This window comes from Numenius arquata, chromosome 4, assembly GCF_964106895.1.
Source record: "Numenius arquata chromosome 4, bNumArq3.hap1.1, whole genome shotgun sequence".
NCBI lineage: Eukaryota > Metazoa > Chordata > Aves > Charadriiformes > Scolopacidae > Numenius > Numenius arquata.
In genome coordinates this window covers 43,642,794-43,670,380 of record NC_133579.1, presented here as the reverse complement: position 1 = coordinate 43,670,380, position 27,587 = coordinate 43,642,794, and the positions used below count along the sequence as shown (strand labels likewise).

At 38.5% G+C, this 27,587-nt stretch overlaps 1 protein-coding gene across 1 annotated transcript; it reads left to right on the top strand.

Annotated features, from left to right (window-relative positions):
* The first annotated feature begins 139 nt into the window (after positions 1–139).
* On the top strand, positions 140–27,455 carry SPMIP7 (sperm microtubule inner protein 7). Its single transcript, XM_074146803.1, has 9 exons — positions 140–647; positions 7,410–7,492; positions 9,377–9,450; positions 10,102–10,240; positions 10,717–10,784; positions 11,880–11,921; positions 12,464–12,571; positions 23,689–23,796; positions 27,332–27,455. Exons 1-9 carry the CDS (start codon positions 140–142, stop codon positions 27,453–27,455), a joined length of 1,254 nt encoding a protein of 417 aa, XP_074002904.1.
* The last annotated feature ends 132 nt before the right edge of the window (positions 27,456–27,587 follow it).

The window sequence follows — 27,587 nt, the reverse complement described above, 5'->3', positions numbered from 1 at the left end:
TGCTATGTACTGATCTTCTGGAGGATAACCTCTAGTTTTACTGTGGTTTGTTGGCTAGGTCTTCAGAAACTTGGAAAAACAGGAGCAAGTGGAGTCTTTTAAGTTTACTGCCGCATAAGGACAATAGAAGAGAAGGACCATGGCTTCCCATGGAGTTGAAAGGCAGGCGAGTGCCTTTAAAATATCTGACTTGTCAGTTCAACCAGCTCACAAGGTGGATCGCCAACACTATCGAAGTGTGTTAAAGAAGATGTGCATGCCTGTTGTGAGAGGTCCTGAGAACAGACATGACTTTGCCAGCTTTGAAGAGAAAAACAGTAATTCTTTCCTTAAATTCCATCCATTCACTCCTCCAGTAGGGCCGAATTACCCTTTATTCCCACACCGGGATGATGTGCCTTTAGTGGATCCCTGCTCAGGTTTTGTGAGTCCAGGAGCAGATGCTGACCTGCAGCCCAATGTTGGAAGAGCTATTGAATCCCTGGTGGACTACAGTGATGTGAAACCTCACCAGCGGATCCCCATCACAGGAAAGGGAGGCCAGGCTGCCCACAGGAGGCAGATGATTCTCCTGGAGGAAACCAACCAGAACAGAAGGTGGAACTCCAGGGCTGTGCCAGCTGCTTCTGTTAGGGCACGACTCAGAGGTAAAGCAAACTACTATTTTTATTTCTTAATCACCAAAGAAAATCCTAATGCTTAACAAATAAATACAGTTAGTTTCCGAACTCCATCCCCCGAGGTCCGGAAAGAACAACCACATAAAATATATTTGCCCTGGATATTTTAACCAAATATAACAACCGAATACATTGAACTGAATATAACAACAGTAGAGCGTTTGTATTTCAGTCCCTGCTGTAGCAAAGAAGTACCAGTCAGCAAATTCTAACAAGCATTCTAATGCTAAAAAAAAAAAAAAAAAAAAAAAAAATCTTTGAAGGTAAATAATGTTTTAAAAAATCTGTTTAGGTAAATTGTGAAGTTACATGCAGTAGTCCTAGTGAGCACCTGTTTTAATGTAAACTAAAATAACAAATCACTCCAGCTTTGGTAAGTCCCCTGGATATTTCTGTGTCTTTTAGTATTCCTGACAAGTTGCAGTGAAGGGCATTTAAAGACCTATTTTGGTGTCTAGTTGATCAGAGAACAGAAGTCCTTTAGGACTGCCATCCCATGTTGGTCAAAGTCCATATTACCCTCTTATTTTATATCAATGTGTTACCGATAAAGTTGGGTCTGATTGTTTCATACTGATTACAGCATCAAAATGGAAATTCACTCTTTTTAACGTGAAACAAAATTGGGTTGGTTGCAAATATTCAGAATTTTCATCAGAAAAAAATTCTGGAAAGAAGAAATGTTTACTCAGGGCTTCTAAAGGCAGACATAATTAGCAGTAAGCAATATGGTTGAATTTGTATAAAGATTAAGCCAATTCCAATTATTTTCATAGAGAACTGCTCATTACAGCTAGAACAAAATTTTGTGAGAACTCAGGCAACATGCTCATAGATGGGGAGAGGCGTTTCTTAGAACACAGTAAAGAAATGTAAATAAGCTCCTTGTTCCATTTTACTCTACAGAGGTGACACGCGCTTCATGGTTAGCTATACTTTATCCATGTTATTGTCATCATAAAGTCTCTTCATGCTATAAATTCAGGCAGTGTTTTGGGTTCCTTGTTTCTGTCTTCGAACTTTGCATCTTAAATCACTTTAAGCTTACTCAGTCATATAACAGAATACGAAAGAACCCAAGAAACCACTCCATAATTTTTCTTTTTTTCACTTGCTCATCCCATATAATTTTCACTCTTATTTCTCAGTTACTGTGTTTTCTATTTACATATGAAATTAGACCTCAGGCACCAATCAGAACTGATCAGCTTTTTTTTTTTTTTTCTGCAAGCCTCTGGAAAAGTGAAGGGGAAAGAAGATTTGAGATACACGATTCTATGTGACCATTAATTTTTCCAATGCAGAGAAAAGCAGGCAAAGATAGAGAAACTCTGGAAGATAGACACACCTGAAATGAACACAGACAAAATCTGAAACTAAATGTCATCAAGTCAGTAACCTGGGTTGCACTCCAGAAAGTGGTCCAAAATGGAGAGTAGTTCTAGAAAGCAGATAGATACTGTCTGGTGGCTTTCTGGTGATTTTTTATTGGGTAAAGTTGAGTATTAGAGTGAAATACTGACTCCACTGAAGCTGTTGGAAAAAGTCAAACTCAACTCAGGGACAAAACCTTGAAACAGATACAGTCCAGAATAAAATTCTTAAAGCTGTGCAAATGTTTTTCCAAACTTAGTATTAATTTGCAAATTTTCCTGTGATGCTGAGGTATTAATGTATGAATATAGATACAAGGAGTTGAGTTTTAAGCTACTATTTTTAATGAGACTGCATAAACAAATTCCAGATTTCAGCTATATGTTTCAGAGAACCCAGCTACCAACCCCCAGGCACGTGATGTAATGAAAGTTGCTAATCCTTCTAGATATCAGTCCCGAGACATTCCACAGCTAAGTTGTTTGGGGAAGTTGTGCCGAAAGAGAGATGTCAGGCATTTTGCAAGTCAATTCTACAGTCACTTTCTCCACTGTGTGGGGGATGAACTGGAAAAAAATCAGACAGAAGCAGCCTTTGAGACGGATGAGCTGAAGTATATAAAACATCTGCAACAGACAGGAGGCTCTCTTATGAGAAGATGTAGTGCTATGGCTTTGGCAGTCAACAGTGTTCCTTTGGACTTCCCCAGCTGCCTTTTGCATCTACTGAGCAAAGCAAGTTTATTGAACAGTGAGGCTCTGTGATAGCAAAGCAAAGGTAAGAAGCTGTCAAAGATGGTTGTTCTAAGACTGGAGAATCAGAGCCTGCCAGAGAAGGGAGACAGCTAAAGAGGTATTCGTCACGTATTCTTGACGAGTATAGGGAAGGTGATCAGTGCTAGAAGACAAGGTCTTTAGGAAGTTGACAATGTTTGCCTGTAGAGTCCCCTTCTCTCACTCATATGACAACAGGATTTTGTAACCTTTTCCCTGTGGTCTCAAGTTTCTTTGCAGTGTTTAGGAGGACCTCAGAATTTGACTGTGCAGACATATTTGTACCTGGGAACCTGGCGATGAAGCCCTCACATCCAGTTTGTAATTATTATTCTATTTTGTGTGGCTTAACACAAAGATGGGCATGGGCATTGCAGAAGGAACCAGGGTATTTGAAAAGTCTGATAAGGAACAGAGATGACTTCTTGTCCCTACTGGAAGCTGACACATCTGTAGATATAGTTTTCTGCAAAAACTAGGAAATGGGAAATACTATAGAGTTTACCCATAGACTCAATAGTAACCCTTTTTAATAAGAAATAAGCAATTAACTCATGCCACTTCTAGAATAGCCATATTTGGATTTGTCCAAAAGCCCAATTAATCAAATATTCCATCCAAGACTATGGATAATTAACAAAGAATGTCATCATACTTCCTCTGCAGATTTTGCTATTGTGATAATTTGTGGACCATGGATTCATGACCAGGAGATGGTGTGTTTCTAGTTAGTGGTCATGGATTCATGTATTTGCCTTCATTAATGTATCTGTTTGCTTTTTGAACCCATCACTTAGCTTCCAATCCATGAAATCTGTGAATATGTTAAGCAACAAAGTCCTAAGCCCACAAGGGTTACCTCTAGGTCTCTCTACAGGTGATCTCTATCCCCTTGGAAAATTGATCATTTACCCCCTTCCCTCCTTCTCTGATCTTCCAATCATTTATTTATCTGTGTGAAGATCTTATCTTTATCCCATTGTTACTTTAAGAAGCTCTGTTGAAGAATTTTACACAGAACTTGTAGAAATAATCGTTTTCACATTAAACACATTTCACAATGGCCTTTGTATAGGAAGAGTTCCCTTCCTAGTGCTTTATCTCCTGAAGTAAGAAGCATTTTCTCCAGAGTAATCATTACTCTAGAGAAGAAGTCATCCCAGAGTAATCCACGATTGAGTGTGAGGCGTATCAAAGTAGTATTCCAGCCTCTCCTACCTTTCAAATAATGATACAAAATTACCGTAGGCGATGCTGGTGTAGCCCCAGTTTGTAACATAGGTACTTAGTGATATAAAACCTTTTGCCTGCCTGCAGAAAAAGAAAGAAGAAAGATTAGTCAGAGGCAACAAAATGTAAAGCAAAGAAAAAAAAAAGTGCAACTTGAAAAACATCAAATTAAAAATTCAAGGACACTCATAAATAACATGCATTGCTCATAACTATTGTAAGATATAAACAAAGTCAACTAAGAATGCAAAATGGCCTACAGTAGGCTCAAGAATATCTCTGCTGTTAAATAATTACCAATAACAAAATGAAATGTGTAGTACTGTACTGCCTAATAAGCTAGTACGTCATCTGGAAATAATACTTAAAAACTCAGAATAATCTTTTGAGAGCTAAGTGTCACTGAATATAATAACTGTGGTTTCACTAAGGATTTGATTATTTATCATCCCTACATTTAGGTATTTCACTGTGTGTTTGTTTTTCACAACAAGTTTCAAGTGATGTTTTGTTTATTCAACAACTTGTTCTCTCTCTGTAGCTTCTTTTGCCATGCATGTCTTTCCAATATAAACTGATGGCGTTTATGCTTATTTATAATTAGTTTTCAGGAGATGAAAGCTTTTTGTTGCTTTTTCTTTCAAAGGAGTAGAAGAGAGAGAAGAAGTAGTGTTAATAGGTTATATTTATTTTTCATATATAAAGAGAAGTAGAATAATTAACCAAATAACTAATCAAAATAATCTGGAAGAGTTCTCTGTAAACCCTTTGATTGGCATTCTTATCTCTTGCTGTGCCCACTGAAGTCAATGGTCCTAATTTTAAAATATAAGAGGTCAAAAATAGTGCACAGTTTTCGAACAACAGTGAGATGCACTGAAGCTTGTGAGACTGCTGATTTTGTGAAACCGCTCCGCATATGTGTTTATGTGGTGACAAAAGAATCTCACTTTTTCCTTTAAAAACAAAGCAAAAAGGTGTTGTGGCTTTCATGGTTTCTGGGAAACAGCTTAGAAACGTGAATGAGTACATCTTCAGTCTCTGACTCAGAATCCAAATCAGAAAATGCCCAACTTCATTATCAATGACTGAGTCCTGCTTTGTCAGATTAGGAGATTATTTTAAGTAATAAACTGAAACTGACAGTATCATTAAACTTGTCATTAATTAGAAGTGACAAAGCTAAGACACTGATTTCCCAACTTGGACAAGAACAGATCATGCCATTTTTAATCCTGTAGACTGAGAAAATCATTAAGGGCATTGAAATCTCCAGAAAGCTGATTTAAAGAAAAAATCATTGCAGCTTTACGCTAAATCTTTCCACTGAAAGCAAAAGGAGAAGTAAATGTTAGAAGATTAATCATCCCAGCTGTAGGTCGGTAGTGTCAAGATGGCAAATTACAATATACAGTGCAAGAGCATAGGTCTCTAGAAATGCGTATGTACAATTATCAAAGCAAATGTAAATTATATGCATGTCCTCCTAAGGACATTGTAGCTGACATGAGTGTTTTACACATACAACACAAGGGATATCAGCTGTAACCTTTAGCTCTTTAATTAATAGACCAGAGAAAGACTATTTTTGTGGAACTACCAGGACATATGGATGGATATATTTGAGCCATCTACCTCTTTACTGTAGAGGGAACTAGTACATGCATACCTATTAAGTAATTACAGCATTTCAGACATAAAACTTAATGGAAACATTCCCATATGAGTACAAGTCGTATACTTGCAGATGACACTTAAAGTTTACACAAAGCTGAGGCAAAGAAGATGCAGCCACCATCTTTATTGCACGCACATTACCTGTTTAAGAGAATTCTTTCCAAAAGAATTGTTTTAATTGGAGAGTAATTCAGTGTGAAAGCTCTTTACAGTGCAAAGATCCACAAATTCTGTCAAGCTTTTCAAAAGCAGCAACTTAAAGTTATAGCACACTGCACAAAAAGCTCTTTTAAAAACCAGGTCATATTATTTCAGTACCTACATATAGCCTTAGGATACTAAACTGAGTGTCTTTTACCAAAACCTGTGACTTTTTTTTAAACCTTGACAGAGTAATTAATTCTGCAAGAACTAATTTTGAATTCTGCATGGTGGTTTTCAACTTTTAGTCTTTGAACTATTTCATCCAAAGTATACCTAAAATTTCTACAAATTACTAGGGAAAGTAGCTCTGTTACATAAGATAAAGGTATTATTTAAGCTTTAAGTAGCTTAAATTCACTACGTAAAGGTCTTCATATGCATTGGAAATTTTTAGGGGTCTGGAAGTAAAAAGCAGGTTGAAAACTACCTAAGTGGTATGTTTTTTCCAGTGTTCATAGAGGGAGTGATATGGCTGCCTACCTCTTTTACTATAGTATAACAAAGTATATTTAGAAATACACCTTTCCTAAAAAGTCACCAAAAGCATTATGCTAGTTAATGGTGCAGCAGTTTGAATGATAGTCTCATACATACCCCTTACCTTAGTTTTAGGATTATTTTGTCGATTTTATCCTGATGCTCTAAGGAGACAAGTTGTTTCCATTTGTCTTGATTATTTATCTCTTGGTTCTCCCCTAATAACTTTAAACCCCATTGGCGAATTTCTGCCAAATATGACAAAGATATAAACATGTCAAGGATAATCGGAGCCCTGCGAGATTTTTGAAGGTTGAAGTCTGGCGAGAGGAAAGACATAAACAAGTCTTCTCTTGAGAGAGCTGAGACTCAGGCATTATAACATATTTCTATTTGGCAGCAACTCACTTGGTTATCAGCATGTGCGTACTGGCTCACCAATCAGCACATATGTGACTCTGCAGTAACTGCAGGATATGACCTCTTGGTGGGTAAGCCTGATTTACAGGACTTGGTCAGGGACACTTCAAATTATTGGAATACGAAGTTGGGAGGATGAAGGAGAGAGAGAAATATCTTTAGGAAATCAGTCACCTACTGCTCATGGAATAGCTTGTTTATTGCTATCAGGGTTGGCAAAGGTTATGTGACTGTAGAAATGCAATATGCAATTACTAGTTTGACTTGCATTAAGAAGCTTTTACTGTTACGTTTGCTAATTTGAATAGTTTCCTTTATACAGTTAGTACTGTACATTACAATATGTGAAGTAGACCAAACCATAGCAATGTATGTTGTGCTATTATTTATAACTTACTTTCATCTTCCATGTAATTTAATGTATTTTTGTGGAAGTTTGTGATTCAGAGTGGTAACAGGTAACTGAGCATCAGTACATTGATTTTTATGGGAAGGCATGAATTGTTTTCATCCAGTTTAAAGCAATAAGGATTTCTACAAACTGATTAACACAATAGGAAGCCCTTTCTTTCAGATTGGAGCACTCCAGTGAAAGTTGTTCCAGCTCTAACTGACCAAAACTGTATTTTTGCATTTTATATGGATCCCAATATCAAGGCAAGTGTCTGGTACTCTTCTTGTAATGACAGAAAACATAATTAAACCATTTTGTTTCTAGTCTACTTTCCATTTAACATTCTTTTGGCAATGATTACGGTAGTGTAGTGAAATAGGACTTTTTCATTTCTTCATCTAATTACATTGAAATAAGGGCTGTATTTCAGGTAGCTGTGTATTAGCATGAACAGGTTTTAATGGTGGCCATCACTCCAATAATTTTCACTTTTTTGTACAACTTTTTTTGTACTATTGCCCTGGTTAAGCCATTTAGACTGTAATGTGAGACTGATATGTGTAACTGGAGGTAGAGCAAAAATACCAGAAGGTACAAAAGATACCAAAACCTCATACTTGGTATAAATACTCTTATATAAACTTAGGCACTGCCTTATTCCATAGTGCAACTAAGTCTTCCCCACACTGAAAATGTAATGGCATCTTTCATCCTTTTACACTGATGAGACTATTCATAGTCCTTAAAGTGTTGCACATGCTATTCTTAGTTAGAATATTAGAATAGAATAGACTTATTTCAGTTGAAAGGGACCTGCAACAATCACCTAGTCCAACTGCCTGACCAATTCAGGGTTGACCAAGTTGAAGCATGTCATTAAGGGCATTGTCCAAATGCCTTTTAAATACTGACAGGCTTGGGGCATCGACCAACTCTCTAGGAAGCCTGTTCCAGTGTGTGACCACTCTCTTGGTATAGAAATGCTTCCTAATGGAAGCTGTCCTAATGGAACCTCCCGGGTGCAGCTTTGAACCATTCCCACGCATCCTATCACTGGATACCAGGGAGAAGAGATCAGCACCTCCATCTCTGCTTCCCCTCCTGAGGAAGCAATAAGGTTACCCGCCAGCCTTCTTTTCTCCAAACTAGACAAGCTCAAAGTCTTGAGCCACTCCTCACAGGACATTCCTTCCAGCCCTTTCACCAGCTTTGTTGCCCTCCTCTGGGCATCTTCACATTCAAGTCACTTCACATCCTTCTTAAATTGTGGGGCCCAGAACTGCACACAGAACTCAAAGTGAGGCTGCACCAACGCTGAATACAGCAGGATAATCACCTCTCTTGACCGGCTGATTGTGCTGTGTTTGATGCACCCCAGGATGCGGTTTGCCCTCATGGCTGCCAGGACACGCTGCTGACTCCTGTTGAGCCTGCTGTCAACCAGCAACCCCAGATCCCTTTCTGCAGGGCTGATCTCCAGCCGCTCCTCTCCCAGTTTATACTTGTGCCCAGGACTACTGCATCCTAGCTGCAGGATGAGGCATTTCGACTTCTTAAATTTCATCCCATTAATCATAGCTCAATGATTAACGGGATGAAATGCTCCAATCTATCTAGATCCCTCTGCAAGGCCTCTTGTCCCTCAAGAGAGTCAACAGCACCTCAGCAAACTTGCTAATGGTGCATGCAACTCCTGCACCCAGATCGTTGATAAATGCACTGAACAGAACTGGCCATAGAATTGAACCCTGAGGAACACAATTTGTAGCAATGGGCATCATGAAAATACATCAGGCATATGTGAGGGACTGCAAAATGCGCTTGCTATGCCACTTTACAAATAATACAACAAATGGAAGGCTACATTCCTGAGGAGTAGGGAGGAAAAGACATTCTGTTAGTTTTTAAACTTGTACTTACCACATTAAATTTTCCTTCCTGAGTGAAACTCAGACATAGATCCATTCTTGATCTCCAGTGCTGGCTGGTGAAGTATGGGAATGAAATTACATGTTTCATGTTCTGATGCAAGAGAAGATAGTAAACTAGGAAAATGCAAATGCATACATTTCACTCTTTAAGCAAGCAATCATAGTATCGTATATGTTGATAGCATTACTCTCTGCTATGTATTTGATTTCTCTTAGGAATCAAGTGATCCTTCTGCAAGGTGGAGAGAAGAAAAAGCTAGGGACTATTTCTACAAGTCAAATACTCAAAGGTGAGACACGATTTCTTTTGAAAACAGTTTTTGCCTGTGCTTTGCTTCTTTTTTCATCTTTTTGCTACTTTTACATTTAGGTAGCAGTAGACATATAAGACTACAAAGTTTTTCTGTCACTTGGAAATTCTGGTGTTTTAACAGCATTCAGAATGGGATTCATCTCATGAACTTTAGTTATCTAAAATCTTGCGTCCAATCTCTGCCTTTCATCTCCACTTCCTCTATAGGCAGTTTAGAGAAACTGGAGTTTCCAAAAGGGCATTCTGTACATCTGTCTTCAACGCCTGCCACAGGCATGATATGACTGGTATCTAATCTCTATTTATGTCTTGTCTCACTTAACTGATTATTCAAATTTAGAAAAAATAAATCCCATCATCACTGTAAGGTTCTTGGAAGATAAACTACCTCTTTCAATTAGTGAGTGAGAAAGTTTTAAAGAAGATAAGCCTGTGAAACTGTACCATAACTACTTGTTCCCCAAAAAGCAACATATTCCAGCCTTTTTATTTTCCTTTAAATTAGAAATATAGACCTTTGTTATTTTCTACATCCTTCTTTGCCACATAATTTCTTATTGTGTAGCTACCAATGTCATTCGCTAATGATTATCGGGAACTTTTTTATCTTTTTTTATTGTTATTCTAGAGCTTATGAAGAAGTTCCTTGGGATAATATATTACCTTCCAAAATCCAACCTCCAGAATCAACAGTGGAAGTATTGCCTGATCCTGTTTCCCACCATTTTACAAAAAGGAGATACAATCCGGAACCTGAAATAAGCCAAGTCAGTGAACAATTTCTTGCCTACAGGTCTCTTTTTTTTTTTCTTTTAGGTTTTGCTAATGAAATGTAGCCTAAATTTTGTGTAGGTCTTACACATAAACCCATAGCAAAGTTTTAAAATAAAAACGGTCTCAAGTGTGCATTTAAGGTCATCAGCACACTCCAGTAATTACCTCAAATGATTTTGTATTTTTTCCCTCCCTCTCCCCTGTCAATTGGTACAGAAAAAGATATGCATGCACAGTACCAAAGGAGAGGACAAGGATATTGATGAAAAATTTGTTGATAGGAATGATGCTGTAGCATAACAAATCTCACATTAAGTTAGTTTACTTGTGATTATTAACTGTAATAATTATTATTTTTGCTAAACTAAAATTCAGTCCTGTAATTGGTTCTGAATTCTGCATGAAAAACTATTAAGCCAAATAAATTAGGTAATGTTGCCTTACAAGAAGCATCTAATTACGATTTTAGGTTGTTGGAGTCCTCTGGGACAGATTTCAAACAAGATCTTTTCCGTCTCCAGAGAGACCTGTTAATTTGTAAGTTTCATTTTTTTGTGAATATTGGGGTCCTCTGAAAACTTCCTTTATGAAGGCTGCATGCAGTTATTTCAGAAGACTAAATTCCACAGCATTCTATAACTAGAGATGTTAAGATAGCCAATCAGTAACTATATCAGGAGTATACTCTAACATGCTTCTCCTGTGAGCATTAAATATAAAAAGCATATTAGAAGAAATCTGTAAATGAATGATTGTCATGACTTCATACATCTGATGTTTTCATTAGACATAATATTTATGAAAACACCACGGTAGTCAATATATATTTACAAACTCAGGGTTTTATCTGCTGTCTGTAGAATCAGAACCAGTCACCCGTGCATCGTTGTCTTTTCTTCACTCTGTATTTGACTTACTCTATTCTATCTCAGAGCAGAGCATTTTAGATGAGCCAAGTAAAGGGTGACAGGAGATTCAGAAGGGATCAGATAAGAGCTAGGATGGGGAAGGAAAAGTTGGTCAAAGCAAGATAGGAAAACTAGAACTTGCCTCCTTTCCAGGCCATGAGCCAGTAGGTTTGCTGGGCCAAACTCAATGGACAGGTCTGCTACTAGACAGAGTCAGGCATACAATGGGACAGACAGGTGGCTCTGCAGGGTGGAAGGGAGATAGAAAACACTATCATCATGGTTTCTTCAATGTTGCTCTTTCAAAGGAATATAGACATGGATAGTGAGAGCAGCTTGCAGGGACAGACCAAGGGAGTAATTCAGACCGATGGTAAATTTTCCCATGAATGAGAGAAGTGTTACAAGCAGAGAAGTAGTTCATTTTTAAAGAAAACTTGCTTATGCTTATGCTTATTCCAAAATCCTAGGAAATTGACTGAGGTCCCGGTATCTGAGAATGAAGATTAAAAGACAAAGATTCTGTCTGCTGAACAGGGTCATTTAGCATATATGCCAACCTAATCATTTACCACGGTCTTTTACCAAATTCAAATGAGCATTGCATCATTCCAAGAGCAAAACTTTGACTTGTCACTACCTCTCTTTTGGGACCTCATAAATATTCTATCAGAATATTCTGTCTAGCGAAAAAAAAGTGATTGATCTATTTTGTCTTTAACAGTGTAAGCCAAAGCTATAGAACCTGTCATATCCCTTTGTATACGTAAGTACAATGTTCCTGGATTGTCTCTACTTTCTACATTTTTGATTAAGCCCAAGAAATCCATCTCTCATTTTCTGAAGCAAGAGTTATAGATGGACTATGTTATCTAATCTTACTGTGTTTTCTGGTGCCAAGGGAGAGGGTGCTGAGTCTCCTCTGCTTGTGGGTGACTCCAGCCTTTACCTGGAAGGTAGAAATCAGGATCCATTATGTCCTCTTTGGAAGAATATCCCAGTCTGTTCATGGGCATAGCCAAAAGGACAAGAGATGACACACTTCTATCTTATTTCCATTCTCCCCAAACCTTCTCTTTGCACATATGTACGAGAGCTATCATTTGTTATGTGCTGCAAGTTCAGCAGATTATTGTTTTCATCTTGGGACATGCCAAGCACACAGGGCAGTTCATCTCCATGTTTTTTCTTGTGGACCATTTTAATAAATAACTAGAATTTTGGAGCATGTAGTGTATGGTTCAGCTGTCTCCACCAGCTGTCTTATGAATAATGTACATATCTGTGATTTCCTTTCTATCCAAACAGTGGCTGTGTTGGTGCAGTAAATTTTGAAGACATTGACAATGCCGATGTAGACTTAATCCAACTTAACCACGTGAGAACTTCAAAGCCTCGCTACACGAGCACTGCACAGTATGTTAGCTCTTATTAGCATGATTTTGATACTGCGCCTTGACTTCATGTTGCTTGGGAAAGGGGAACAGTTAGAGATCTGATCCTGGGCCAAAAGAATGAAAAAAATTGGGAGGGACGCTCCTTATTCTTTTTAATAACTTGAATGAAGTCGCTTAACACAGGAAGCACAGTGGGCTTTCAGATTCAAGGTTGAACTTGAGGAGTCCTTTTTAATAATTGAGTCAGTAGTAAATGGCCTACAGTGGTAACTTCCTACAGTGGTCGGTGTAGGTCTGTATAAATCTAAGGGACCATTCAGCCTAGTATACAAAATTAGTCAAGGAAGCTGATAAAAATGAGCAGAGAGATGTCTACTGAGATGATGATGTAACAGATTTTATCCATCTACTTGTGTTATGGTAAGCTTAAATGCAACGTGTTTTAGCTAAGTATGAATTTGTCATAGAAGATTAGGGCCTGATTCTTTATTGTATCACATTAGTGTTATAGTTTCAGGGACATTATGCTTCTAACACCATGCCTCATGCTTTTCAACCAGAAATGTACATTAGGGATTTTTTCCATCCAGGAGTTGTGATGTGGCCCAAGTGACCCTGCCATCCATCTAGTACTGAATGGTCATAACGGACTGACAATAATTGTCTGTCATACCAAAAGCTACACATAGTGTGCCCATCCTGGGAAGTAAAAGCTGCCTGTGGTAACACCAGTGCAATATACTGTCTTGGTAAAGTGAACGCTTCACAATCAGCTGGCTCTGACCTAGGCTGGGATGGAAAACAGAGTATACTCTCTCTCCTGCTGTTAACCTTGCTAGACTAATTGCACAACCAAGTTTTAAGAACTCAGCAGGCACCTTTCCATTTTTCTCGATTGAGAAAGGTTGCATGTGAAGCTTGTCAGAGCACATCTGCTAGATCATACCCCAAAACACCTGACGTGTGGTTCCTAAAGATGCTGAGACTACCTAACACAGGCATTCCTGCAAATGCCCAGCAACGGGAAATATATTTGTATTATATTCAAGGCTCAAGTGGGGAGGACATGGAAGAGAAGATTTTGAGCTTAGCCTGCACCAGGAATTTCTGCTGATGCCATTCTGAATAGAGTCCTTACTTCCAAAAAAAATATTCTTATTTTCAGACTATGCCATAACTTTCATACTTCAAATGTTTCCTGTTCTTTAGTATTAATGAACAGGTCCGTTGGGTAGAAGTGCATGTGTCATGGGTAGTATGGTAGATGGGTAGTAGGACTTGCATATTACCATGTTAAAAATGTGTGATTTTTAACTTTAGCCACTAGATGGCCTTTGAGTTTGCAAAAGCTCCCTGAGTGCCATTTAGGAACAGCTTACTTCTAGCTAGTCACAAACTTTGAAACCCAAAGTTTTTCAGTTCAAGCCTTTCCTAAAGTTGTCTTTAGTACCTTGAGCTGGTATTAAGCATTTATTTGCAAACCTCTGAGAAAGCAAAATGGTAAAAGTAACAACATAATGGTAAGAACTAAAAACAATAAAACAGAAGAGGAAAAAGACTGTTCTTTTTACTTAATCAGATTTTCTCTTTGCATAGGCCTTTCCTTTCTGTCCTTTCAGTGGTCTTGCACAGTCCACATTTGTGAGGAAACTATTGTGAGGGATATTTCATTGGGGGAAGCAGAGGGAAAGAAGCTGTAAAAATATTGCCCTCTCTGTTCTGAATAAAAGGCATAATGCTGGGTCTTACATATGTCAGAGTATGTGCTAAACATTCCTAGTTTCTGCAAGCTGCTGTGGAAGTAGCTGGAATTTCTGAGCTCCACCTTTGGTTTGTTCGTTTCTGTTCCTCACCTCAGTTTCAGGGAGAATGCATATCCTTTTGCGATGTATCACATGCTGTCACGCTTGTGGGGAACTGCACATCATTCTTCACACAGTCTTACTCATTAAAGCAGTAGGTTCACAGGCAAAGTAAGGTGCTAAGCATTGCAAGATGGTCAAATTTGACCCATATTACTGCAACCAAACCATTAATATCAACCTTTTATGTCCATAATGCTCCATTCTGATTGTTTTGTCCCAACCCCTGCACAAGTCATCTGATTTCTCACAGCCTTCATCTGACTTCTAACTTTTGCTTGAATTAGAACATAAAATGGTATAGAATGATTATTGACAAATGTGCTTTAAAATTACAGCACACATAGCATACAGAATAGTGCTGAACAGAGATTTCTTAGTTTGTAGGGAAGTTAGCAGAGCTATTAACCCTTTATTCTGCCATGTCATACTGCTGTTGCTGTAGAGCTTTGAAGAGTAGAAGCTGATGGGTACACTGTGCTGCAAACAGACAGATATCTTGTCTGGAGCTATGTATTTGCTATAAATGGTATGATGGTGGACTTAAAAGTTTGAGCAACAGGTTCTGTATTATCTTCTCCAGTATTCTCCATGTCATTTTGCTGTTTTTTAGTGAATGAGGCTATGGATTTCATTGATTTCTGGCAACCAGGAGACCAAGATCTCCGAGACCTAAAAGATTCTGACATCTCAAAGCTGTGAAAAGCTCACTTCCACCTGAAAAATTGTATTGTTCTTCATAAAGTATATTTATTCTCTACCTATGATTGTCAGGCATCAAGGTTGCTATGATTTTAAGCAGAAGAAAGAAGAAAGTCAGAAAAAAGACATAAAAGTGATCCCTATAAATTTCATATGTGTGTTTGCCAGTAGTTCTGGAAAGATGTTTAAAGGTAGTGAGACAGCTAGACTACCACCAAAATCCTTGAGAAGTTAGATATATGCTTTGGATTTAGAAGCCAAAATAAGCTTTGTAAGTCTGTAAAATGTAAAAATCTCTTTGTAGATAGTCACTTTCACTCTTTCATGGACTAGCAGTTGCACTTCCTGCCTCTAGCACTTGGGCAACAGCATTGGCACTTGGGCATTACTCCAGAGTGAGACACTATTCTTTCCCAGACCATGCAAGAAAGTGGTTGCCATTCAAGTTATTAGCAAAGCTGAAACTAGCGAAGAGTCATCTGTCATGTAATTTTGCAGAGACAAACAGGAAGAGTGGTGAACCTGGGCATGTTTTGTATGTCACCATTGTGCCCACCCTCTCTTCCTTTTGGCAGAACAGGAAACCGTCTTCTGTTTTTCTTCTTTTTTTCTTAAGGAATTAAGACTTATGATGCAGTTAAGCCTAAATGCCCCTAGGATAAGCCCAGTGTTGTGAAAAGCTGCTGTGCATATTCCCAGCACTGTAGATAATACTCTGAAGTCCTTACTGTGCAATTTGGAAGTTTTACAGACGAGAATCCAGGTGCAGTGTGTTTAAGTTGTTTGCCAAATCCATTGGGAATCTGTAGCACAGTTAGGAATGAAACTTCATGTGTCCTGAGCCCTAGCCTGTCCTTTTTTTTTTTTTTCCCAACTGAGCTTTAAGCTATTGAAATGCTTTGTTGAAACTTGATTTTAAAAAATAGTAATTAGCACAAAATGATGGCCATAGTTCTTAAAAGTTAGGCTGAGATACAAGCGAAGACTTGGGAATATAGGTAATTTTTTATCCAGTTTTTCTCTGTGGTTCAGACATGGAATAGCTGTGAGAGCCTTCACCACATGTAAAAAGCCATGTCATAAATGTTGTGCTAAATTTATGAATCTGAACTTATTAATCAAAACTATATTTGTGATCTGGTGGCAGTCTAAGCTGATTGGTAGGCATTTCTCTAAGGGACCCATGGAAGTGCTTTTCTTAGTTTAGACTCTTGATCTTCACATTTGACCAAAGATCCTGGATGGTAATTCAGTTCCTCTCATTCTCTTCCATGCTTTCATTAAAGCCTGTCTTGGGGAAAAGGGATCAATTACATCATCAGTTGAGGTCTGTTCCAGCCCTGGAATATAGCATCATTCTTAATATCCTTGGTTTGTGTATGTACTCCTGAATTTGCTTTATGATGGACTTGTTCCTGTTTTTCATCCTTGATAATGTTACAATGTATACGTAAAAGGTGGAGTCTTCTGTCATTTCTTTGCCAAGGGCAACATACAGATCATTTTTTTAAAAAAGAGCCAGTCAAAAAATTAAGAAGTTGTGAAAAAGCACTCTGAAAATCTCTTTCTAATGCAGTTGTTTTTCACCAACAGATCTCCAAAAATCTTTTATAAAACTTATCATGACCTCATTTTATAGCTCAGTGCGCCATCGAGTGGATTGCGTTGTCAAAGCACAAGAGTTGTAGGACTGAATCTCATCTTTTTATGCCACTAACTAGTGAGGTTACAAATTGAATGCTTTAATACTTTTTTGTATTTTCATTGTATGTTGCTTTTGTAATTTTGTTAGGTATATTGGACAACAACTGTCCAGTGAGTCAAGTGGCTTTTGTTGTATTTTTAAATTTACCAATTTTTTGTGCATAGTTTCTTTTTCTTGTGTTTTTATTTTTTCGCTACTTTGTCTACTTGTCTGTGTGCCATATACTCTTTTCTTGTATTTGGTTACTTTTCTTTCAGATCCATGAAATGTAAATTCCATTGGAATCAGTGAGTTAAAGGTATCTGCTTAACAAGATTTCCTGAACAGGGATAGAATTGAGTATCTGTTCATATATTTTGTAGAACTAAGACCTCTGTGATTTCCTTTAGAAGACTTTGGACTCTGAATTGATTATGTCTATTTTCCATGGTTATTTTTTCTTTGTTTCTTACTGATTTGATTATTAATTGTGTGCTTATAATATTTGTTTATTTGTAGAAGATGAATACTGCATTTGGTTTTATATGTCACATAGCTAACCATATACTAGATAGGGAAGCAACTAAGAGCTAGAATATGTTTTGTGCAGCCAGCCAGGCTTTCAAAAATAGCTCAGTAACCGCATATGAAAACCAGAATTCTGAAAGAGTCACATTCTGAGTGCAGGTTGATTGCTAAGCTCCTGTGAAAATCTGGCCACAAACACCACAATGAAACTTTTAGGTGCTGAGCACTTACAAAAATCCAATGCCCTGTGTGTAGCTGCTGCTCCAATCCACATGTGTATCAAGGAAGAGGAGGATGGTCCAAATTCTGAGGAAACACTATCTTTTCAGCTCCCCTGGGCAAGTTACACAGAGGAGGAAACTTCGCAGCACAGCTACAGTGACTTCCAGAAAGGCTCAGACTGCTAAATTCTCTGGGCACTTTTGAGAGGCTCCACGTTATTAATAAGTGAAAATAAGTAATGACCCAACTCATTCTTTCTTGTTATTAACAAACACTTTGAAAACATCTCCTTCTTATTCAGAAGTGCATTTTAAACCTAATAATTTTGAAAACCATACAGAAACTGATTTTACTGCATCATATGGATTCCCAGCATAATCATCTGCTGTTCTCTTTTTCTTAAGCATCTTTATAGGCATGTAATTTTGTATAATTCTCCTCTACCTCTAGTCACCAACTTTTTCCTTTGTTGACCTCTTCCCCAACCAGCTGCTGAAACAAGGTTATGCTCTATGTGGTATTTTAGTTCTGCAGGTGTTTTAAGGGTCAATGGAAAAAAAGCCTCCCACGCTGGTGATGGGGATTTCCTCTGTAGCATTCATGGGCAGAGCTCTGGTAAACGCTCAGTCTGACAGACACAAATAACTGTCCTCCTTGGCATTGTTAGAACTCCCTTACACCCTCAGTGAGATAACAGTACGTAGTGTAGTAATAGCGTAGCACACAGTGCACTCCAGCGTACGCAGCAATAGTTCATATGAATCAAGTGTTATATCTGCCTTGTGCTTTTCTCTTTTGTGTGTCGTTTGTACTATAGCACTGTGGTACTTAGTGCAACCTACCTCTTGAAATTTGGCAAAAGGAGTTAGGAGAGAGATTATGTTTTCTTGTTCCACAATAAAAGCCTCTGCTTCCAGAACTAAGGAAAAATCTGGCAGCCATTAGCATTTTAAAACTTACTACTCATAATTCATCAGCTCTCATAATCCTCAATAGAGGGCAGTGCTTACACAATGCATATGCATTCTAACAAAGTGTTACTTACTTAGCAGCACTTTTGAAGCATCAACTAGTTCATTGCCATAACACTGGTAAAGTAGATTATAGTGTTGGGTTTTGAAAGGTGAAAACTGGGGAGGCTGAAGTGACTTGTCCAAGGCCACAGGGGTTGTCTGTATCAGAGAGAGGACAGGATCTGACCAAAATCCATATCTGGAAGCAGTTGATAGGACTGGGAACTTAATACATAGTTTCTAGGAAGACAAAGTCCTAAGTGTTTCAAGTCCTGCAGTTCTTGCACAAAGCTGTTCTCTGAAACTACCCTTTTTCTTGGTTTCTCAAGCACATTAGGCAAAATGCTACTATCACATCAGTATATCTGTAGTGACTTCAGTTGTATTTCTTCAGTGTAGTCAGCTTCCAACTGACTATGTAAATGCATCCCTTATCATTTCACGTTACCACAGAAACCTCACAGGCCACAATTAGCTGGGGACAGGACCCTCTGCTGCCTTGCACCTTGCATAGTCATTTTCATGGGCTGCCTAAGAGCTTTCCCACAATGTATCTTTTCTTCAGAAACTGACAGCTTGTCCACCAGCATTTTTAGTGATTTTCCAGTTTGAGTCATTTGGGGGGTTGAGGGTAGGGTATGCTGAATTACCCTACTTTTGGCTTGAAATGCCTTCTTGTTTCTGAAAAATATTACCCTCTACTAAAAAGGGGGGTTGAAAAAGTTGAAAGCAGAATAAAACTGTTTGAAAATGTAGAAACAAAATTCTCCAGTTCAACATGACTGAAATATTTCTGGGGAATTACCATTTTCATGGTTTTATCCTTTTAGAAACCCCAAATCTGTTTGTAAATACCCATTCCCTATCCTGCTTTGATGGCTGAAGGAGAAGGTTATGAAATGCAACCCAGAATGCTCTGTTCAAAAATCCTGCCAGTCCCATTCTTCGCTCTGCATGGAGCACCTTGTTTTAACTTCACAAGTTCTCTCGGGTATATTCTTTCCTGACCCAAGAGGCTGCATGCATTGATTTTCATGACATAGGATCACATCTGAGGCATTTTTACTGCAGGTTATTCTACTTAACAAACAGGATTGTGAAGTAAAAGAAGGGCCACAAACGTGTGACATGTCAGTCTTCCTGGAAGGGAATTTGAGGTGGAAGCCAGTTGTGAGTCTTATGTACTGTGAGTGAGACCTGAGAGGCCTGTTTTATAATTGCAGTAACAGAAGAGCTCTGGTGATTTAATTCTATGAGATTTATACAACAGTATTTCTAAGAAAGAGTAAGATGATAGGAACTCTTTGTGCGTAAGTGCAAGGTATGAATCTACTGGTTTGCTTTCACTAGACAAAATTTTTGAACAAAAAAATGTGGCTAAACCTTAGTCGTTCAAGCTGAAGTGCTAGATCCAAGGTTTTCAAGAATTATACGTGCTTTGGGAGAATCTTGATTTTGCACCCATAGCAAGAGCTGACATGGAATTTACATGGCAAACCTGAGCATCCAATGCCCTGGTGAGACCCTAGAGCAACACTTCCAGCCACTGCTACAGAACAGTATGTGTCTCCTGTGGGTCCTGTGCGATAGGGTTTTCTCTCAAATACCTTAAGGCATCTCAAATAGCTTGAAATGCCAGTATGGGTGACCAACTAAATTAATTAAACACGCATGGACCTGTTGGAGCAAGTTCAGAGGAGGGCCACAAAGATCATCAGAAGGCTGGAGCACCTCTCCTATAAAGACAGGGTGAGAGAGCTGGGGTTGTTCAGCCTGGAGAAGAGAAGGCTCCAGGGAGACCTTATAGCAGCCTTCCAGTACCTGAAGGGGGCCTACAGGAGAGATGGGGAGGGACACTTTATCAGGGAGTGTAGCAACAGGACAAGGGGTAACAGTTTTAAACTGAAAGAAGGGGAGATTTGGATTAGATATCAGGAAGAAATTCTTTACTGTGAGGGTGGTGAGACACTGGAACAGGTTGCCCAGAGAAGTTGTGGATGCCCCATCCCTGGAGGTGTTCAAGGCCAGGTTGGATGGGGCTTTGAGCAACCTGGTCTAGTGGGAGTTGGAGGTGTCCTAACCCATGGCAGGGGGGTTGGAACAAGATGATCTTTAAGGTCCTTTCCAACCCAAGCCATTCTATGATTCTATGAAATAAAAATCTTCGAAGACATCCCGGGATGGATGTACGAAACAGAGGCACTCCAAAGCAGAAGCACTCAGAATCAGTACATTCCACTTGAAAAATCTTAGAGCTTGCACAGATTCAACTGTCAACACTGTGTGTTTCTTACTGTCGGCACTAAGAGCTGCTAGAATGATAACAAGGAAGTGGATGAAGAAGAGAGATGTCATGGTTACAGAAAGAAAGCTTGATGACGACAGCATAACCACAGAGGAGTTTTGTATGTTGCCCAGTGGGAGCCTGGCACTTAGTTGTTTTCTTTAGCAGCAACAATCTGGTTTAGCAGCTCATCAGAGAAAACGCACAAGAGCTAGACAGCGTGATCCAAAAACAAAAAACCAAAGGGGTATTTTTTTTAACCTCAGTTTCTTCTGCTTTATCACATACATAACCGCAGCACATTTTTGCATCTTCTTTGCAGGTTCCCAGGAGAGCAGCTGCTGTACTGTAGTGTAAGCTTTTACTGTCCTGGTACTTTTAACTTCTCTCTGTCCATCTGTCTTCTCTTTAAGAGCTACATCCTTCCCACCTGTTATGAATATACCAACTCCTGTCAATCCTGTCTAACAGACAGTCTAGAACAAGTCTTCATCTTGCATCATCTCTCAGGCTTGACTTTTGAGTCACATTTGGCCATTTATGATGCTTTTCTCTTTTATTCTAGTTTTGCAAGTTTTAAAGGTCAGAAGATTTTATCAATCAGATGCCTAACAGTGTATAATGTGTTCTAATCTCCACAGTTGCATAGTTATTATGTGAGTTAACTCCAAATGGGCTTATAAAATGTTGCAAGCTACTATGGGGCTTCTTGTGATCTCCTCTTCTCTCTGACACTCATAGAATTTCAGGGAAGTAAATGGAATGTCTTTATTACATGGGAGAGATGTATCTTGGTATGGAGCACATCACCAGGGTGATAAAACTCAGTTCACAGCCTGACTGATTCCTTCAAAGTTGTTATATAACATTTTCAGGTTTAGATGAATGCATGCGCTTATACTCACTCAAACCCAATGGCCGTTGTGTCCTTCAGTGGGATCCCTGCATACACAGATGAAATGTTCTACAGTTACCTAACCTGCACGTAACCTAATAATTGTCTTCTTTGACATGAAAAGCAAATTAGTCTGCAAGCCATTCTGGCCAATTCTGAAAATATGTTCTACTGTTGCACTAGATTTTTAGGCCTGCTTGTTACCCTGCATGGCTGCTGTCAAGACAGAGAGCAGATCTGTTACTTGCTTAATCACTTGGCGATTCCCTTAGGTAACAGCTTCCTAAGTGCTACAAAACTGCTGAACTGATTCTACAAAGCCATCTTCTCTGGACGGTCACGTACTGGAGCATGGCACAGGGAGTATAGCAGTGTATGAATGTATGGATTAGTACAAGGCTACTCCAAAATAAGACAAAGAACTAGATATTCTTTCTGCTAACTATGGGTACAAAGACTTTGACATATACCTCCAATGCTACTGTGGCAAGTAGAGCCTACCCACAATCCTTTGTTATAACTGTGGTAGCTAGATATAGCATTTTTTCGTTACCTCTGCTATTCTGGTGAGGAATTTCAGAGCCAAGTTTCCTAGTACACAAGTCAAAGAATTTTCTGATAAACCACATCTTGCACATATGTCCAGTTTTGCATCCTGTGCTGAACTTAGTTGTGGAGAAGTAGCTGATCAACTGTACTGAAACTAATAGCTCTATGCACTTTATAATTAAAGGAACTGTTTATTTTTACCCAGAGTACAGGGGAACAAAAAAATATCTCAGAGATTATTTTAGAGGAGGCACTGTTACCATTCATGCGGTCTGAAGACCCGCAAAGGACTAATGCAGGCAAGGTTTACAATCCCAAGTTGTTAGTTGATTCAGTGGATGAAGCAGCATGTCATGAGCTCTTAACTTTCATGTATATGGGCAGTCTGGATATGTACATAATTCAGCAGTGTCCTATTTTGAGCTATCAACATAGAACAGTACTGATGATACTCTGAATAACTTTGTGCTGTAAAAAAGCTGTCATATAGATCTTTTTATTGTTAATCTTCATGGGTTAGCTCTCTGAGTTCATATTAGTTCCTGCTTTTTCTTCTTTAATTTTGTCCGTCTCTGCTTCATCTTGCAGCAATTGCTATGAAAATTTTCTGTTGTGATACCACAGATAAGTAGAATTCTTTCCTCCATCTCTTTAAGGAACTTTCTTTTTTTAATTTCACATTAAAACATAGCATCAGAATTAACAAAAGGCTTTAGTTTTCCAAGATATGACATATACTGCCTCAGTCCACTGGTGTACTCGAGCTAGAATATAAGTTGATGTGTCTAAGCAGTGTTAATAATATTATATATATATCTAAATACATTCTTAATAAATTCCAGAGGAAATTTAGAGAACTTTCGAATCGTTTGGGAAATTATTTGGTTTTAGGCCATGAAAAACCACGCTTGTTGGCGAACACTTGCTACCTAAATTTCATGTTTGAAGCTGGAACCTAAATATGAGCTAAATTCTGTATCACGTTTTTAAAGAATATTTCCTTGTTTTTTGTGCTCTTTGCAAACCCCATGACCCCATTTTTAATTTGAGATTAAATGTTGCTTGTAATCATGAATATCATACAGATATTCAACCAAAACAACTGGGGAAAAAGAAAAAGGAAAAGTCACTAAAGCACTTGCTTTTGCTGTGTCTAACTAAAGATTTTGGGTCAGATCATCAGCTAGATCATCATAAAGTTGTTTTGCTGATCTTATAGAAGCTATGCCAGTTCATACATTCTAAGGACTACTCATATTATGAAGAGTTTTTACCCCATCCATCTTTGATAAACAGTAGCTATTTTAGAACTGATCCATTAGTCATATTTCAAGCCTATAATGATTTTAATTTACTCTTTCTTCATCCCCCATCCCCCTTTTAACTTTTTCCTTTAGCACTCCAAATATCCCTGGTTACACTGGCAAGGTTCATTGGTCAGCAACCCACCCGGCAAATTCTAATCTTCCATCAACAACCCCATCGATAATTGCACAACTGCATGGGTAGGTATGAGGTATATTTCTCAGCTTGTTCAGAAAGATTACATGGAAAATCCTAATTGCATTTATTTAGTTAAAAAACAATTAAATGTTAAACATGACATTCCATTGGCTTAAAAAATACAGAACAGTTGGGGTTGCATCCCACCACATTATTGTCATGCTAATCTGAAATCCTTTTGAGGTTTTAGAATTTTGCTGGACCGTCATGAGGTATGTATTTTGGGAAGGTACTTTAACACTGAGGTAAATCATGATTTTTAAATATGGATTATTTCTACACTGAGAATCTTTTTTCTTTAGTGATGTTCGCTGTTGTGGCTTAAGTGACTATTTTTTTTTGATTGATATGTGTGTGTTTTGAAAGACGCACATGTATGTCGAAGTTAAAAATTCCCAAAAGAAAACTGTGTGGTATTGTTTCCAAATTGGTGTTGGCAGACTTATGAAGTGGGTATCTGCTATACAAAAATAGTTGTTAAAAATGGGTGGGTTTACTCAGAAGGCAGTGAGAGGCAAAATCATGCCATGCCCCACACTGCTGCAACCCTGTGACTATTAAATCATCATAGCCTCACATCACTGTTGTGGCTACCTCATGATGTGAGTTAATAATCTATTCTCTCTTGCTCCTCCGTACAAGGTGTCTAACTTGTTGGTTTCAAAAGAGCTGGACACTTAAGATTAGCTGAAAAACCCTTTTCCTTTTGTTAGCACAAACTGCTTCTGACATTGGCAAAATACCAACCTAGCCTTTCTCCCAGAAGCTTCAGAACAGCTTAACAACTATTTGTTTCTCCTCCTTTATGATTTTGTGCTTTAGACTGATTTCTTGTTATCCATAATGATCTAGGACACTATCCCAAGTTTCCATGCTTTCCTGAGAAATTTATCTTCCATTAAACTGTTTAATTGGCCTTGGGATTCTGTTCACAACATATCACACTTCTTTTTCAGCGCTGCCAGTGAAAAGTATCCAGAAAAGGCTAGAGGAGCTTTAGGGAGCTGCCTGGCTTTTAAAGAACTCACATTGTCAAGTGTTTCATCATTGTGCAAGATGCACCGATTTCCATTTCTGCTGCCCTCCACCTGTTCCCCTCTGCTCTTTTTCTCTGTGGTTATACTTAAAAAATAGTCAGTCACCTATAGTTGCAGTTTGCTGTCGGCAGGGAGTGAAGATGCACAACAGAGTCCTGAGTCTCTATAGGCTAATAAAGCTGAACTCTGAGCAGCTTGATGCAAGACTAACTTGCTTGTAAATGTCCCAGGCAAATAAAAGTGCAAAAGCATCTTAGCAAAGATCATTGACAGACTTCGGGCAGATACCAGAGTTCAAGAGCAGAAAGACAGGCACCACCATGATCTAAGAAAAGAAAACACATCTGATACTTGCTTTTACTTTCTACAGGTGTTACTGTGGGTGTAGCTCACAGTGGATGAGTTTTCTTAGTTTTTAGTGGATAGCAAGAATGGGGTCCTCATTCTGCACTAATGGAGACTTTCCAGAACCAGGATGGAATCTCCTGATGTTTTTGAAGAAGGGTGTGTAGGAAACAGATAGCAAGAATAATCATACCCAGACATTGTAGACCACATTTTACCACCCTGTTTCTGAGCTGAGTGGTGCATTCCCCTGAGGGTAGAACCACTGGTTGCAAAATTGTAACACTCCTGTTTTGCGTTCTCTGGGGCTACTTGTGGAGTAAGATAATGATCACTGACTTGAGATGGAGGATCGTAGCCCTCTATAAAACTGATATGTAAAGCTATTAGGGGTGTTGGAATTCTCCCTCCAACATTAGTTAGTGATGCCTATAAAAGAGAGATGTTTAACACTTGATTCCTTCCCTTTGTAAAATAAATTATAAAAGTCCTGCTGATTTCAGTGGTCACAGGTCAAGCTAGATTGTAGTGGAGAGGCAAAGAGAAGAAAGGTTATTCCTGGAATTTAGGGTCAGACTACCCCAATTCACCTCCACATGCTTTTCGTGTAGGACGTAATGTCACTTTTACTGTTTTTAAAATAGAGACCCCTTTTTTTCCCTCTTTGATCATTCTCAAGCCGTGATTTTAATAATTTCTCAGAAAGTAACAAGTGATTGCATGTGGTAGATGTTTTTATAGCTGCTTTATTTGACATGGCTACAATATATGGTCAGTATCCTGAAGACAATTATGAGTATCAGAGGGAGTCCCTTGTCTACTGCTAACATGGTCTAATAAATGTTCCTGTCAAAAGTATCAGCAATATCAGATAGACCACGCAGCATGCAACCACTTCTGCACTGTATTTCTATTGCATGGAGCTTCCACAGTATGTGGATCAAAGTCCTTTATACCTCTTTTAAGCATTATGAACTCAACAGGATTGTATAGGGTATAGAACAGAAGAAATATTTTTTCTTCATCTTCAAATATGAATAGTAGTTTTATATGCAAAGCTTTATTGATGTAGGTTTTTTGTGATTTTATTTCCAGGTAATCCCAAGCTGAAGTCAGAAAATTAAGTCTCAAAGTCTTTTAGAGCAATTAAATTCTGGCAGCATTGTTTAGCTTTTGCATAGGAAGAAATGTTTTATGTATTGTTATGTGTTTTGTTTTGTGTTTAAATGAACTGTTCTTTGCTAGCCAGAAAACACAAATCCATTTGCACCTTGAGTTGTATGGAAATGTGTTTGTCTTGCCATAGTTAATATAAGGTAGTGCTGGATTTAGTTTGATTTTAGAGAGACAGATTACACCTTTTCAGCAAGTTGCTTTGGAGGTTTCAAAAGGGATCTTTAGGTCATACAAGGAAATTTTTTTTGTTTGGAGAGTGAGTCAACATAAAACTCTGTGGTCAGTCCTGTGTCAGCCCTGCTTTTGATTAGGTGGTTTGCAGCAGAGGGGCTACATCAACTTAGGCTGTAGGTATAAGATTATTTATAGTGCCTCTTCCTGTAAAAGATTAGAAGAATATCAGGAGCTGAGCATAAATTGTTCTCTCCCAGACAGTCCCCAGCGTATTTTCTAAGCCCCATCCCAGTATTCTGTACCACAAGGATTGGGCATCTAAAGCAGGCATGCCATGGTGCCAGCAAACTGTTTTTTCTAGTCTTGAAAGCCAAATCTCCAACATCACCAGAGTTAGCCCTTCAGGCACCACAGAGCCTTATGTGCTTGAATCTATTCAGCACACTCATGGCAGTTCTCCACAGTATGCAGGTTAGTTGTGGAGCTGTGGTGTGAGTCCAAGAAAGGCTGAAAAGAGGCAAAAGGCATAACACACCTTTCTTACAGCTGCTGTAGGGATCTGTCTTTCATGACATTACATATATCCAGAAAGTAAGATTTAAAGCTCTTGGGAAAATTTTCCACCATTTTTCATTAGGGGGCTGATTTTAATACTATGGAATATTGCAAATTCTTAATATTCTCTGAGGCCAATGGGCATTAACTGCTTATGAAGAATGCAGGGAGAGGGAAGAAGAGGGGATGTGTAGCAATATTGAGAGCATGTTTTAAAAGTCTTTTTATCTCTTTCTTTTTGTGACTGCAGATACATAGCTAAACATGGAAGCTCATCTCGGTATAATCACCAGGGACCTTTTTCTCAATTGATGACTCCAGTTAGTCCTCAGAATTCTTTCAGCAAGAGAGAACGAGAAACTATTACAATTTAGAAAGTGTCAATCCTTTTTACCTGCATAACTGAGAGCCTCGGTGTCTGACAGTGAGGAGGAAGGAAATGTGCGAAGATGTGTGGATACTTTAAATATGGAACAAAAATAAAACAACATAGAAGTGGATGTTTG

Coding starts and splice junctions, on each gene's coding strand:
- SPMIP7 (XM_074146803.1), top strand. CDS start 140: ATGGCTTCCCATGGAGTTGAAAGGCAGGCGAGTGCCTTTAAAATATCT. Junction 10,241..10,716: donor CGGAACCTGAAATAAGCCAA/GTCAGTGAACAA, acceptor TTACGATTTTAG/GTTGTTGGAGTCCTCTGGGA. Junction 23,797..27,331: donor ATAATTGCACAACTGCATGG/GTAGGTATGAGG, acceptor TTGTGACTGCAG/ATACATAGCTAAACATGGAA.